Source organism: Coloeus monedula, assembly GCF_965178545.1.
Source record: "Coloeus monedula genome assembly, chromosome: 27".
Lineage (NCBI taxonomy): Eukaryota > Metazoa > Chordata > Aves > Passeriformes > Corvidae > Coloeus > Coloeus monedula.
Genome location: NC_138807.1, coordinates 3,750,634 through 3,766,333, shown reverse-complemented (window position 1 = coordinate 3,766,333; position 15,700 = coordinate 3,750,634). Strand labels below are relative to the sequence as shown.

Genomic DNA, 15,700 nt, shown 5'->3' with positions numbered 1-15,700 from the left:
CAGCCCCACCGGGAGGGGCGGAGCGCGGCGAGGCTTTCCCGTCCCGTGCCCTCCGCCCGCTCCACCTTAACCGGCCCCACAGCCCGCAGCGGCGGCGCTCGCACCGGCCATTGGCTGCCGCTGCGGGAGCGCCAGCCAATCGCCCTGCGCGGTTCCCACATGGGCTCGTGACGCCAGGGAGCGGGACGACCAATGAGAAGTGAACGGGTCGCTGGAGCCTCCGGGGAGGCGCCGCGGGGCACGCTGGGAGTTGTAGTCAGCACTTGGCTACGCCCTCGCGGCGGCGGCGCCCGGGGCCGGTCCGTCCCGTCCCTGCCGCTGCCGCGGGCCCGGGGAGCCGCCCGGCCCGGTTCTGCCGCGGGGTCCGACCCAGCGCTGCAGGCGGGCGGGGCTCCCGCCGCGGGCGGCCCGGGCAGGCAGACTGCGCGGCCCACGAGGCCTTGCGGCTGCTGCCGGCTGCCACTCAAAGTAACGTGGGGCGGCGGAGCGGCGGCGGCTGAGGGGGGAGGGCCGCGGGTCCGGCGGACCCGGAGCTGCCGCAGCCGCCGGGCTCGGGCTCCGTGGGGCTGCTCCGGCCGGGGAGCGCTCGGCTCTGCCACAGAGGGTCCCGGTGGTCCCGGAGGGGAACCCACGGAGGGTCTCTGCCCGGTCCCCTGCGACCCCTCCAGCTGCGACTGCTGTGAAGTCACCGCACTCGGGGGTGGTAAAAGCGAGCGAGGAGCAACCTTTAAATATTGCAGGACCCAGCTGTACCTGGGCACTGCACAGGCAGGCACAAGGTTAAATATTTAATGCCTCACATTTCATCCTAATCTTTTATTCATTGTGTTGCTTACGTGCTGCATGCTGGCAGCGGCCAGGGCAGGGACAAGGTGCTGGGCACTGGAGGCTCTTCCTCCTCTTGCCCCCGCGCCATCCATCCCCTGGTGTCCCTGCCTCTCCTCCCCAGCCAGGACTGGGGGCTGTCGCCCGGCAGTGGCCAAGCTGGCCCCAGACCCTCTCAGTCCCAAGCAAGGAGCCAAGCCAGCCCCAGCGCTTGCCCCTTTACCTTTGCCTGGCTTTAGGTGTTCGCTGGGCAGATCCACTGATGCAGGCAGTGATGGATACCAGCTTCAAACCCTCCAAAAGCCTCCCTTCTACGCAGGCACATTGATGTTCTCTGTGTGTACATCACATATCTGCACATATATCTGCATATTTTAATCCAAATGTGAAGTTTAAAGGGTTGTTTTTTGTATGTGTGTGTGTTGCCTTACTGGGAGAGTTGAGGGGTTTTTTTAAGGAAAGTTTATTTTCAAAGGCTGGAAACATTTCAGATCATGTTTCAAGGGAAGGATAGACTGAGGAGATGTTTTGCAGCATTTTTCAAAACTCCTTTCCAAAAATTGCCAGTTTTCCTTAAGCAGTCTCTCTGCTCCAGTGAGACACACCAGGAGAGTGACACAGGTAAACCTGGCACAGGCATCTCCGGAGTGGTGGGTGTCACACGTGTCTTGATCACCCTCCATTAGTGATTAGCATGAGCCCTGGAGCAGCACAACCTGTAACCCAGAGATTAAATTGTGTTTGGATGGGAGAAAACAACGGCAGTTAACCCTTGGCACCCACAGCAGCGAGAGGAGATGGTCCCTCTGCTGCCCTGGGCATGGGACAGACCTGGTTGTCACCACTGCAGGATGCTCAGCCACCCCCTGCAGCAGCCACACGCTCGTGCCTGGTAGTGGCCCAAAGGATGAGGGTGTTTGAAATCCACGCCAGGATCAAGAGGAAAATGCTCTGAACAGCTCTTTGTTTATGAGCTGCAGAGAAATCAAACCAACCCAGGCTTTGGGACACACAGGAGCTCCATTTGAAACTGGATCCGAGCAAAAGAGGTTGCTGCTGCTGGAATTACCCCCGTGATTCTACCTTTCAGCTCCCTCCCTGAATGCCAGCGGGGGACATGGGAACACAGAGCGTCCTCCAGCCCTGGGCAGGAAGGGCAGCCCCAGCTCTGTCCCACTCCATGCCACGGGTCCAGTTGTTCCTCTCCCCACACGCAGCCTCCTGTGTCCAGCACATCTCCGGAGTGGATGGCCAAGGGCAGAGCTCACCATGTTTCACAAAGACACCGAGCGTGGCTGTGGCTCACCAAACCATCCTATTTCCAGCTGCTCACTTGCCTACTTGAATGAGGAGGCATGAACCCAGCAGAGAGGAGTTCCTGGCACCCTTCAACAATGTGAATTTCCCAGGGCAGCTGGCACAAACAGGGACCTTATCCTGGCTGGAGTCTGTCCTAGAATGAACATGAGATGGGAAGGGGAACTGAGGAAAGGACCTGGCAGCAAACCAGCGAGATCTAAGCCAAAGCTGTACTGGAAATCAAGGTTCCCCAGTGCCCTGAGCTACACTTCTGGGACCAAACTGCAAGCCCCCATCCCCAAACCCCCGGTGCTGGTGTCCACTCTCCAAAGCCACATTTCTCCAGAGCCCTCGGGGACAGGCGTCCCCTCCAGGTGTCCCTGATGCCAGGGACACCTCACCACCGTGGGACTGTAAAAGAGGAGTGGGAGCCTTCAGAGCAACCCAGCAGCTGACAGCCTCTGGTCTCTGGCTCTGCCTTCGATCCGTGTGTTGGCTCCTGTTTGCACTCACCAGCTCTGAGTGGTTTTTAATTATTGATGCCTCTTTTAGCTTTTATCTGGTGCTCGCTGCAGCCAGGAAGAGCTCAGCGTTCCTGCATTAGCGGTGACTTGGGAAGGAAGCCCTGCTCCGCCACCATTCCTGGCGTGCAGGCTGGGCCATTGTTTCAGGCAGAGCTGTGCTGCAAAGTGAGGGTGGGAGCCAGAGGGGGACGTGGCAGAGGCGACTCCGACTCCCACGGGCAATGAGAGCCTGGGGGTTCTGTCCTACGGGAAGGATCCGAAGGGGATGGACCCAAACAGGTAAAAAACTGCCACCTGCTCACTGCATGGAGGAGGAAGGAGGCTGATTTATGACCCTCCAGTGACAGGCAGGTGGAAGGGAGGAGATGGGTGACAGCAGAGTTTTGTCAAACCCCTGGGAGCTATGAGCAGGAATCCATGTCAAGCCTGGGTTAATGCTGTGCTGCTTGGTGGTCAGGGCATGGGGCACTGCCAGATGGGGTCCTGCCCCTGCCCCCTGCCCTCTGTGTCCACCACAGCCTCTGTGGGCAGCAGGACAGTGGCTGTCACTGGATCGCTCTCTACCCACCCTTCATGAGTCAGGGCTCTGCTGAGTTTTCCCAAGGATCCTGGTGCAGCAGAGCTGATCCTCAGACCATCAACCTGTATCCCTGTCCCACCCCAGCACCACGACCTCTGGAACACGAGGAGAAAGGGTTTCTCTGCCAGGAACCAGTCTCAAATCATCCCTGAGCAGCTTTGGGGGCCCCTTGTCAGCTGTGTCCCTGCAAGTGCTGAGCTGTTCTGCAGGGCAGGAGAGGGGCTCCTGGCTGCAGGGAGGTTACAAGGCCTGTTTGGAAGGAGAGAAGCTGTTTTCTCAAGTCTGCAGCTACTGGGAAAGTCACAAGGGAGGTATTTTTAAGCCTTTTCTTTGCCGTTGGTGTGGGTTAGATTTTCAGATCTTGTTATGCAGTTCAGATTTGAGCCCAAATCTGGGAAGGTGCCCTATGAAATGACTGCCTTTGGGGATCCAGGGGTGGTGGCAAACAGAGCCAGGCTGGAGGCATGGGGAACAACAACAACACTGCTCCTCAGTAGGATGGGATATCAGGGTGCCCTCCACCAGGCAGAGAAATGCTTTGGAAATGGAACATCATGGGAAGCAGGAGTGGAGCAAAAGGTTCAGCTCAGCACCTGCTGGAAGGTGCAGGGGATTTGGAGAGCTCAGAAGTTCTCTCTTTATACTTTAACAGAGGGTTAGTGTCCCACAGGGAGCAAAAAGATACCCACAGCCCAGTGCAGAGCAGCTCCCCAGCCCCAGTGGCCTCGTGGTTTGTCCAACCCTCTTGCCCACTGAACCGAGGCCGCTGATTAGCTCCAACAAGAGGGACCTCTGTTCCTGAAAGCAGCCCTGAACAGTTTCTCCTAAATCCTCCTCCTTTGCATGTCCATCAGGAGTAACATCCCCTGACGGTGCTCCCTGCCCCGCGGCTGAACTGGAGGTGAAAGCGCTGGGAATGCTCCCCGCGGGTTCTGCGGCACTGACAGGGCAGGGATGGCTTTAGCAGCTGCCCCTTGCAGAGCCCCGGCCCGCAGCCGTGCTGGCCTTTCACACCAGGGACCTGCTGCGTGTCAGCAGAGACCCCAGAGCAGCTGCAGGACAGCGGGGGCACATCGGCAGCGTTCCAGCAGCGGCAGCCCCCGCGCAGTGCCGGGCGCCGGCTGGGTCTGCCCGGTGCTGCAGCCCCCCGAGGGCACTGGGGCCAGGCCAGCCCCTGCCACAGGGCTTCTGCACTCCGGATCTGCCCCTGTCCCTTGCAAGCCTGCACTGGGCACCCTGCCCAACCCATGCCCAGCCCGGATCAGGCTGACCGGGCAGATAACGGGAGCATTGTCAAGTGCTGGTGCTGCCCACAGGCTCTGTAACCCACCAGCCCCTCCATACCTCAGTGCTGGGTGCATCAGGACACCCCCCTTCGCCCCCCCCCCAGCACGGCTTCCTTCCCAGAGGAAGGAAATTTTCCCACTCCAACTGGCCTAAGAGATACCGAGGGGACGATGTTATCAGGGTGGAGCAGGCTCTGAAGCCAGAGGACAGCTCTAATTATCGAGAGCCAATTCCATTACAGCAATCTCAGCCCCAGGGCAGCGCAGGCCGGATTTTCCAGAGGGGCCTGAGAGCCACAGAAGCAGCTTATCCTCTGTGCCCACAGGAAAAATGAATTATGCACACACAGAGCAGACCTGTGGCAGCCCAAAGGGACCTCCACATGTGTTACCAAGCCACGCTGCTCCGACACAGAGCTGATAGACCTCGGGGCTGCTTCGCTCCTTGCTTTTCTTCTGGAGAGGCCCCCGCTCCCTTTTCACCACCCACCACTTTCACCTTGAGCTCCAGTTTGTTCTGGCTTTGCCTGGGCATCCTCTTGGCCCTGGCTCCGGCAGATTTCAGCTGTGGCACAGCTGCCACCACTGCAGGGGTGTCCCAGAGCCACAAAGGCCACAGAGATGGCCCTGTTCCACCAGCCCCTACATGAGTGGGAGAGAAGCCAGAGCCAGAGGTGTTAACCTCACTCATCCTGGCTCCCAGAGAAACCTCCAGAGAGGGAGATCCAACAAGGGAATAATCTGGGATACACTACCACCTGAAGGTAGGAGGGCTACTCCTCCAGACACCTCCCACAGCACAGGTGAACCAGGAAACCTCCCTCTCCCCGATTCCCCCATCTGAAGGGACAGGAGACAAAGGGAAGTATTATAAAGGCATCCCCAAATGCAGCAAGAAAGCAGCAGCAAGTCCTGGTTTTAACCAACCTTCTTATTTCTTTATTTGAAAGGCACAGCTTGTACGTCCTTGATACAGCATTTTCAGTTCCTCTTATTATAGGTCAAGTGATTAAACACAAAAAGCAAAACAAGATCTTTCTAAAGAACTATATACAAACACCAGATTATTATTTATTATTTTTTTTTCCATTTTTGTTTTTTAAGAAGACACGCTAGCGCACGGAGATAAGAACAGAGAAAGCTGCTGTATCCTCTACACAGGGCAGGGGCACAGGGAGGGGGAGGCCGGGGAAGGCTCTCGGTCTGCCTGCCCCCTCTGCCCAGCCACCTGGGCCTCCAGAGCCGGGTGCTGTGCTGAGAGGGAGCAGGTGGCACAGTCTCCCCCTCCAGCCCAGGGTGAACCCCCTGGCAGCCAGAGCTGGTTGAGAACAGGTACATGCAGAACAGCAAGGCGCCGGCCTGGTATCAGTGCAGGAGGGGCACGGGGGACACGGGGCCAGGGCGATGCGACGAGACCAAGAGCGCCTGGGGAAGGGAGGAGATTGTTCTGGGCCAGGGATCCCAGCAGGGAGTTGTGCAGAACCGTTAGGATCAAGGGGCAATCTTTAAATACCGAGGGGGGAGCAGCAGGTGGAGGGAGGGGCCACATGGCACCGAGGAGCTGGGACAGCCAAGGGGCAAAGTGGCCCCAGAGCAGCCCAAGCCAGGCTCCGGCTCAGCTCTGTGACGGAGCGGGAGGAGGGACAGGGAAGGCAGGCTGGGCACAGGGAGAGCACGATTGGCCACACGGGTAATGCTATGGCGCTTGCATTGCTGTGCAGCAGCCGGGGACGGCGCTGGGGACACCCCCCAGGCCCTGCCACCCGCCTGTGGGGACAGGCCTGGCGAGCTGCCACCGAGCACAGGTCTCCACGGCCCTGCTGCACAGCAACTAGAGAGAGATACTGCATTTTGCACTAACCCGCCCCCTCCCTCCCCCAGACAGCCCCCTTCCCCCGGCCCCCCGGTCGCTCTAATCCGATTTCTCCCCATCATCATCTTGGTGGGCATCCCCATCATGGCCATTCTTGTCCTCCTTGGAGAGGTGAGCCTGTGAGCCCAGGGCCGACAGCGACAGGAGCCCGGTGCCGGCGCTGACAGCGGGGAGTGACGGGGGCTGGAGCCCCACGGGGAGCGGAGTCAGAGGCAGAGCGAGGGCTTGGAGCTGCGACAGCTGGTGAGCTTGAAGCTGCTGCTGTAGGGAACGATGGACAGACACAGAGACACAACGGGGGTATTGTCATTTTGGGTGCACTTGGACCCCAAACCAAGAGCCTGGACTGGCCAGACTGTGCCAGCACTCAACCTTAAACCAGGGACCTCAGGGTGCTGGAGAGCATTGCAGCCTCGGGGTTGGGTAGGAAAAGATTTCTCGAGTCCTGCTGCTGTGACAGCCTCAAGAGAAGCCTCAGCAGTGTCCCCAGCAGGACACACAGCCCGTACCCCACAGGACATCTGGCTTCAGGCTCTGGCATGTCCCAAGGCTGCAATTAAAGCCCTCACTCACAACCTTAACCAAGAGCAGATGGTGTTTTCATGCCAAGTACTTACTGTGGTTCCTGCTCAAAACCAAAGCTCCTCTCCCTGCACCCTGCTGAGGCAGAGCAGGGATCCCTGCTCCCCTGCAAACATCACAGCAAGCTGTGGAACCAGCCCTGTGCCAGCATGGCCAGCCCAGCCTTGCAGCCTTGTCCCTGCAGCTGCAGCACCATAGCAGGGGTCCCCTGATGTCCCCAGGTCAAGAACCCACAGCCCAGCTCTGTGTCCAGGCCAGAGGCCTGGATCCCCACCCCTCCCAACCCAAACTAAACATGCATCACGTACACGGATGATGGAGTTCAGTTCTGGCGCCGTGACCTGCTTGGCCCGTTCAATGGCTCCCAAGACTTGCTGCTGATGCTGGCGTGGAGAAAACAGAGGAATTTGGGGTCACTGCTAGTGCCACAGGGAAGCAGAACAGGGACCCAGTCCACACAGGCTGGTTACCCCACAGCTGGAGACACCTGCACACACTTCACCCGTGACAAGGGCCTCACATGCAGCAAGGAGCAGGGAAGGAAACACATTTGTCTCATCCATTTCCTCACCACAGCATCAAGCAGCTCCCCTCTTACTCCCACCCTCCTCCTGCTCTGCACACATCCAGAGAGATCCTTGGCCAGAGGTGGGCAATGTCTCTCATCCTGCCACCCTTCAACTACACAGACTGTCTAACAAACAAAACAAGCCCTGAAATCAGAAGCTTTTGGGAAGCTCCACAGTCCTTGGGACACACGCTGGATGCCAACTGCAGCAGCAGCTGGGTGCTCCAAACAAACAGAGGCAGAAAAAACGGCTGTATCACATACTTTAAAAGAAAATAAAGGACAACACTGTACTTGCTCCTTGCAGAGCACAAGGTCTCTGAACACCAGGCCTCTCCACTGCAGTCCAGCAAGGGGATTTTTCTTTTCATTTTGGCAGCAGGACAGGGTAAGGATTGCATTAAGATGCAAAAGATTTAGCTGGGGCTTAGTTATTAGGCAGCTCTGATCTGATCAGAGACTTTGTCCATCCTAAGAACAGGTGGGTGGGAGAAACAGAACCTGTGCCCTAAGCCTAGTGCTGACCCCAAGCAAGAAGCCTCCAACCCCCAAAGAGCCAGGAGAACTGCTCAGAGCTCAGCCTCCATGGGGAGACAGAAGATATGGCTCTAGAGGTGCTTAATCTTCCCCTCGCCTCAGACAGCAACTCCCAAGCACCCCCTCCATCAATTAATTTCTCTGGGGAGTGGGAGGAGCCCATCAGCCGCATTAATTAATGAGGCAGAGGAACCAGATCTCAAAGAGGAGCCATATGGAGGTATTTTTTTAAGGGTCCTCCTCCCCTGATTAGCACCCAAAGCTCCCACTGCCCCTGCAGACATGGCTGATGGCTCACGAGCCACAGGCAGGAGAGAGCAGGACCAGCTTTGTCCCCAGCTGCCACCAAAGGGATGGAGGGCACACTACCCACCACACAGCGCTCGGGGAGCCAACACTGCCTTGAAGGGCTGGTCCCCATGCAGGGGGTGAGAGCAAGCAAGGAGGTTTCCCAGCCCAGGGTGGGGAGCTGCCTGTGCTGGAGGGCTGTAACATCTCGCTGGCTGCAGAGGGACAGTGGCCTCCATGCCAACAGACCCCCAGGCTGGGGGACTCACCTCTTGTGAAAGGTAGGGCAGAACCTGTGCACAAATCCCGTTTAGCCTCTTGACGATTTCAGCCTAAAAAGGTGGGGGGGGACAGAGAGGAAAGGTCAGGCAGCTCAGGACTGAGCACCCACAGCACCAGCTGCCCCACATTCCCCCTCCCTTGGGAATGGTCCTAGAAAACCCACTCTCCTTGGAAAGATGCTGGCAGCATGCTGGTGCCGTGGGGATCACCTCGCCCCCCGAGGCTCCTCCCTGCACAGTTAAATGAAAGGATGCTGCTGACTGCCAAGAGCAGATTTTCAATATTCCCCTTCCTCTCCTCTGACGTTCATTTAACAAATTGGGAGCAACTAGAGAGGAAAGTTACTGCAGAGCCAGGTGGGGATGTGCTGAATTACATTTGCCATGTGGACACAGACACACACAGCTGCTTGGCCCTCTCAGGCTTCCCCTCCCCAGCTGAGCTGCTGGACTGGGGCTACTGGGGGAGACCAGAGGGGCTGGGCAGCTTCCTCACTACCCTCAAACCAGCAGTGGCAAATTCTGGGGTGTTAAATGCTTTTCTCCTGGCAAATAGTGAAGCTACCAGTCCTTTGCAAGTCACTTTCCAAAGGAGTCAAAAGAAATACAGAGCCAAAGGTACAGGCACACACTAAAACCAGCTGAGGGGACCCCACCAGCACCACAGGGAAGCAGATGAGGCTGGGAGACATTCGTGGGACAGCAGTGAGGATTCGTGGCTCAGATTCTTCGACAAGATTCAGGTTTTCCCAGGGAAGCCAGTCTCATGGGCTTAGCAACAAGGGCAATGGGATCAGAAGCACCAAGTGCCTTTGTGGGGAACAGAACTGTGCTAAGAGGCTTAAAACTGAGCCACGACACACAGCTGACTTTGTGACTGGAGCTGGAGCCAGATAGAGACAGGCTCAGAGGAAGCTCATGTTGTTAACACCACAGGTAATTAGTCACTGGGGATAATTAACAACTTAACCACCAGTGAGGGTAATGAGCAAACTTATCCAGGCTGCCACAGAGTCTCCAAGCCGCACCTCCAGACCCTGCCTGCACTGCCCTGTCTGGTGCTCATATATCTGTTCAGGCCCTGGGGAGAACCACAGCATGCCCAGAGCCCAGGATGGGAGCTCACAGGTCAGCACTGTGATCCTGAGAAGTGGGGGGGCCTGCATTTTAAAGGCAGCTCTGATGTTTTACAGGCTGATAGCATTTCTAGTTCCTGAAACGCAACTGAAGTGACAGAGGGCAACACAGAGCAGACAACGCACCTTCCCCAGCACTTGGAGGTGCTTTCCCCCCTACCTGTTTGTGCATTTCAATATTCAGCCCGTAGGACATCTCATAGTACTGTAGAGCAGGAGAGAAGAGAACAAAACAAATTGTAAGTCAAGTCTCTGCCAGGTCAGTGCTGGGAGCCACCACTGCATTCCTGGCAGGGTTTTCTACAAAGGCTGGGCAAGGAAGGAGAGCAGAGGCCAGCCCTAGAAACAGAGACAGCAGGAGGCAAGCACAGAGACCCCCTCCAGGTGCTCCCTGCCCACCCTGCTCCAGACCTGGAGATTTGCCCCACACAGCTCCCCTCATAGACACCTTTCCACAGTTTGCACCAAGGTGAAAACCTGGAAAAAGGCTCAGGGCTCCAGACTTCCCTAAGCACAGCCAGGAGAGAGGCAGCCTGGCTCTGTGAGCTTTGCCTGGCCAGTATCCTAAAGCCCACATGACTGCTTCAGCAGAAAATGGGAGAGACCACAACTGGACTTCATCTAGCAAGTGACACATCCAGCTGCGCACAGCTCCAGCTGTTTAGGAAGGAGTTATGTGGAAACCTCCCCCCTCCACACACAAGAACAATCCACCCAGAAAACCCCTGCACAGCAGCAACAGGGAGCTACAGACAATCTATTGGCAGAAGCAGCTAATTCCTGACCCCTGGAAGAAGCTGTTATAAGGCTGATGTTTTGAGAGTTTAGAAACCTCCTCCTGCAGCCTGCAATCCTGATTCTTCCAAAGGGAAAAGAACAATCCACATCTGTGCTCATTTAACTGAAGATCACTGGCATCCTGGTACCGACGCCACAAGGCTACGAAGCGCCCGGCTTGGTATCAGAATGATCTCAGCCTGCTGCGGGCTCTCGAGGCTTCTTTGCATTCTGAAGACCGAGCAGGAAGCAAGAGCCCGTCCCCCAAGCTGCCAATTGTGACTTATTCAAAAATCAGAGCAGCTGTAGCAGCTTTGCACATTCACAGGAACCCTCCTCTTGGCTCCCCGTGACGGGGAGCGGCAGCAGCTCCAGCTCAGCCACGCAGAGAAGGCAGGAGCTGCTGCGCCTGCAGAGCCTCCAGCGCTGCGCCACGAGTAACAGCCCTTCCCCTCTGCTGCTGACAGCAACCTGAATCAATTCTGGTGACTGCCAGCATTAAGGAGGGGAAAAAAAATGTATCTTGGCCACTGCTGGAGATGAGGGTTTCTGTGCAGACTGAGAGGCACAGGAAGCAATTGTTTACCAGTGAGAACTTGAGGGCTTCCCCATTAACACACCAGGAAAGCTGTGACCTCTTCTCCTTGTCCCTCACCCCAAACACACCTTGCTTCCCACAGCCTCAGAGTCTGAGCACAAGGGCAGTAGAGAAAGATGGAGGGGCCAGCTCCCTTATTTCTGGTTTTAAAGTCTTAACTCTGCTCTGAAGAGCTGCTCTATTAATTTCTGCATCTTATCTCTTCCTTCCAGGGCAGGTGCAGCAGCTGGCAAGCAGGAACAGCAGCTGGCAAGCAGGAACCAGCTCATCTTCATGGACAGTATTGCAGCCTCCTGTTAACTCCATGATAGGAAAGGAAGAGACCACAGCCATGCCTGGCATCCCTCCCCTCTGCTACAAGGGCTCTTCCTCACCCTGCTCACCAGAACATGGCTGTTTCCTGGCAGATTTCTCCTTGGAAAGCCACAGCTAAGCCTGCTGCCCACACGTGGCACCATTTCTCATGCCTTTACCAGGCACTGCCCTGGGACTTGCACACCCTGTGCTGGGACACACGTGCCAGCACTCAGCACCACGGCTCAGCAAGGCTGCAGGGTCACCAGAAGGTGCACAGGGTTTAGCCCTTGCACAGAAGCTGGGTTCTGCTTCTAACTCCCACTTGGGCTTGTGGGTTTCCCAGTTTCCTGACTTCTCAGAGCACTGCTTTGTCTCTCACTGGCCATGACCCTCCCAGAGTCCCCGAACACCTGCACACCAGCACCTTCTCAGGTGTGTAGGAGCTGTCACTTCCCCTGGGCACGGGGAGCCAGGCCAAGGACCCATCAAGTAATCACCCACCGGGCCCCATTTTCTACATCAAAAAACTCCCTGCCACCCCGCATTTCAACAACCCACTGCATGCAGCCAACACAAAACAGCCCCGTTTTCAGAAAAAGCCAGTTCCAGCCGTGCTGAGAGCCCTGGAGCTCTGCGGGGCATGGGCTCCTTGCCAGGCAGAGCCCAGGCACAGGCACCTGCTGGTGTTGCCACCCACACACTCTGCTCTCGGGCTGGTCCTTACCATGACGTAGTGACGCTGCATCTCCGATTTCTCGCTGGCTAGTTTGTCACATTCCAACTTCAAGCTGAAAAGCCAGAAAACAGTAAGAAAACCACAAACAGGAGGTGAGAGAGTTGATCGCCACAGAGCAGCTGCTTCCTGCACGGCCTTGTCCCAACCAGGCTGGATTCTTGGACATCACTATCTGGACTTCAAGGGATGGCCAGAGCCCGGCCAGGCTCTGCTGGCACAGTAGTGACCACACAGAGCCTGCTCCCACTATCTCAGCTGGAGCCCCACCAGCACACATTCAGGAGAAGGACACAAGGCTATCCACCAGCTGAACACTGACCTCCCTCAGGCAAATCCATTCCACAGGAAGCAGAATGCTGGGTAGAAGCAGAGTTGGCTGCCCAGGGAGGGGTTTGCCTTTCCTCAACAGATCGCTGGCAGCTGGGGACAGATTCTGGCACAGAACCTGTCTGCAGCACTCGAGAGATGTTCCAATACAACATCAAAACCAAAGCCAGACCCATTTCTGGATGGGGGCAGGGGGGAGGCCCAAACGCAGCACATCCCTCCAGAAGCAAGAATTTTTCCTCTCTCCTAGATTCTTCACACCCTTCAGAGAAAGTGCCGCAGCTCCCAGTGTTTTATGAGACTCCAACTCACCAGCCGAGCAACTGCAGCCAGCATGTGCTGTGGTTTTATGTTTCAAACAAGAAACAGCTTCACCTACACAAAACCTGCTCCTTCTTGAGCAGATTAAGTCCAAGGGGGTGGAGCGGCGTGGGGGGAAAGCTTCCCTTTCAGCAGCAACGTTCCCTGGGCTGCTCTACTCCCCCGATGGCACTGCCAAGGCATGGAGACGCCAGGAAAGGCCACTTCCCAGCAGTTTTTTCTGCCAGAATGACACCACCACAAACTTGTGACCTGCCCGCAGGCAGAGCCCAGGCTAGGGAACATTACAGCCGCATGGCACCAATGCACACACCACAACCAGCGCCAGGCTGTGGCAGAGGGCATCACTCATTCAATTTAACCCAAAGGGCTTCACGTTTATGTCAGACACGCACACATGCAAAGCAACAGATTGTCTCAAGCCAGCTTTTGGGTCAGCAACACTATTTCCACACACACACAGGAAAGCAGAAGCTTTTGGATTTAAGTGCTCCCTGCAGCATTTGCAGTCCAGGAATGGCAGCCAGCGAGAAGAACTGAGGAAAACTCCCAGCAAGAGACAGGAGGCCTGGCAAGTGTCTGTGCAGTCCTGGCTGAGCAGCACTTGGAGGAAAGACCTTGGCTGGAGAAAGGAATGGGCGTTCTCCTCGCGGGGCTCCCATGTGGACACGACCAACGCCGTGCCCGAGGTCCTCCTCCAGCCAAAGGTGTCCCAAGCTACGCGACGGGGTCCCCTTCCCCATGTTCTCATCCGGTCCCGGGAGCGAAGCGACGAGCAGCAGAATCGGAGCGATTCCCGTGCATCGGCCGGGACAGCCCCGGGCCCGGGGGGAGCACGTACCTGTGGTACTGGGCCTGCAGCAGCTGGAACTCGTCCTTGATGCGGTCGCAGGAGTCGGAGGTCGTGAACTTCAACTGCTGAGGCAGGTGAGAGGAGCCCTTGAACAACAGGAGACAGCGCTGGAACCGGAGCCGGCGGCCGCCGGGCCCCCCCGCCCTGAGCCCGCCCTGGGGGCCGAGCCCCCGCCGGGGGCACCCCCGGGGCCCAGCGCCCGCGCCCGGGACGCGCCCAAGGTCACCCGTGGGGCCCCTTCCCCGGGTGCCGCCGGCGGCCCCGCCGCCCCTCAGCACCGGCCGCGGCCGCCGGCGGCGGGAGGCGCTCGATCCCCTCGACCCCGCGGGGGCCGAGGGAGGCCGGGCAGCCCCCGCGCCGTCCCGCGGCCCCGCCGGCGCCCGGCCCCGCCCCGCGGCCGCTCCGGCCCCGGGCCGCGCCGTACCGAGTGCCGGCTTTGTGGAAACATCATGTCAGGTTGCGGCTCGGTCCCCGCACGGAGCGGCCCGGTGCCGCCTCCCGCTCCTGCTCCCGCCCCCGCCGCGGCTCCCCGCGCCGCCTTTGTCCGCGCCGGGTCCGGCCGCCCCGGCCCCGCGGCCGCCCCGCCCCGGCCGCGCCGCTCGCCCCGCGCCGCTCCCGCCGCCGGCGCCTATTGTCTAATGGCGGCTGCGGCTCCGGCTCCGTCCTGCGGCTGCTCGGCACCACCTGCCGCCGCCGCCGCCTCCCCGGCCCGGGCGGGCCCACGGCCGCGCCCGCCCCCGCCGGTCCCCGCCCCCGCCGCGCGGCGCCGCCGGCCGCGGACACCGGGCCCGGCTGCGCTCCGTGCTCTGCCTGCGGCGGGGCCCGGGGGCACGGGGGATGCGGCCCCGTGGTCGGGACGGGCGTTGCCCCGCCGGCCTCTCCTCCCCGCGCCCCGGCCGGGGCTGCCCGGCCCTCCCCGCACCCTCCCGGTGCCCCGGGCCCCCCTCCGAGCTCAGAGCCCCGAGCCCATCCCGGCGGAGGCCGCGGTGTTTGCCCGGGCCGCTGGCAGAGCCCGGGGGGCAGGCCCAGGGTCCGGCTGGCCTGAGGCAGGTCCAGAGCCCCCGACCGGCCCTCGCCGGGCAATGAGGCTCCTCGCCCTTCCCCAAGCAGAACAGGCATTTCTTAACCCGGGGTTTCGTTTTGCTTTATTTCAGCGTTGCCCTTGGCTGAGCGTGAGGGAAGGCAAAGGAAAAAGGTAATTCACCTACAACTGGCCCCCAGACAAACCTCTGATCTCTAAACAATGGATTATTCTGCCCTGGATGCAAAGTTTGGTCCTAAACCTGCTGCCTGAGGAGCAGACCCTGCAGTTCATGTCCTAGGGGATCGATTGCATCCCCCCAGAGAGCAGTGGGGTGGGGAATTCAGCCACAGACTTTATTTCTGGAAGGACTTTGTTGCCATGGGGCCTCTTGCAAAGCTACACACACACACAAATGTGCCCGTGCTGAGGCAGGATCAGGTCCTTGGAAGCCATTCGGAGAATAACAGGCAGGAACACGGTTGGTACGTGTGAGCACACAGGGAGCTTTCATAAATTTCAGATGTTGCTCTGTCTCTATCTTTAAAAATCAGTACATTTTCTGATTAAAAATAAAACCCTACACGTCATGACTCCAGCAATGTGGGCTGGCCTGTTGTGGTATTTATTTTTAAAAAGAACAATATAGCAGCTGAGTTATTGTGACACCTCCTGCATATTGTGCAGTAGCTTTTTCACTTCAACATCTCCATATTAGTGGAAACTGTGACAGCTTCATGCCAAGGATTATTAATAGTGCAGCCAGGCTTCGTGTCCCTGCAGAATAAGGGTTGGAAAACAGGGCAGACAGTCTTCCCCTGGTGGGGTTGGCATCCTGGTCCCCCTTTTTACATGGAGAGAAACTGAGTCACCCCAGCTTAGGCTCTGCTCAAGGGCAGAGGGATGCAGTTTATAGTCAGTGTATGCATGAGGCCAGACCAGGTCCCTGTTGTCCTCTTCCCCTGGTCCTGGAGCAGCACAGGCACCCTGC

The 15,700-nt window shown here is 58.2% G+C and overlaps 1 protein-coding gene across 2 annotated transcripts; it reads right to left on the bottom strand.

Moving 5' to 3' along the window:
* Positions 1–5,419: 5,419 nt before the first annotated feature.
* On the bottom strand, positions 5,420–14,307 carry TLE5 (TLE family member 5, transcriptional modulator). Of its 2 annotated transcripts, none has more exons than XM_082297741.1 (7): positions 14,113–14,307; positions 13,677–13,774; positions 12,176–12,239; positions 9,940–9,984; positions 8,632–8,694; positions 7,278–7,352; positions 5,420–6,645 (listed from the first exon to the last, which is right to left on the bottom strand). In XM_082297741.1, the coding sequence occupies exons 1-7, from the start codon at positions 14,137–14,139 to the stop codon at positions 6,427–6,429; spliced, it is 591 nt and encodes a 196-aa protein (XP_082153867.1). In that variant the 5' UTR covers positions 14,140–14,307; the 3' UTR covers positions 5,420–6,426. The 2 variants fall into 2 exon arrangements, with proteins under 2 accessions (XP_082153867.1, XP_082153866.1); XM_082297740.1 differs by having other exon boundaries at positions 5,420–6,648; positions 14,113–14,303.
* Positions 14,308–15,700: the final 1,393 nt, after the last annotated feature.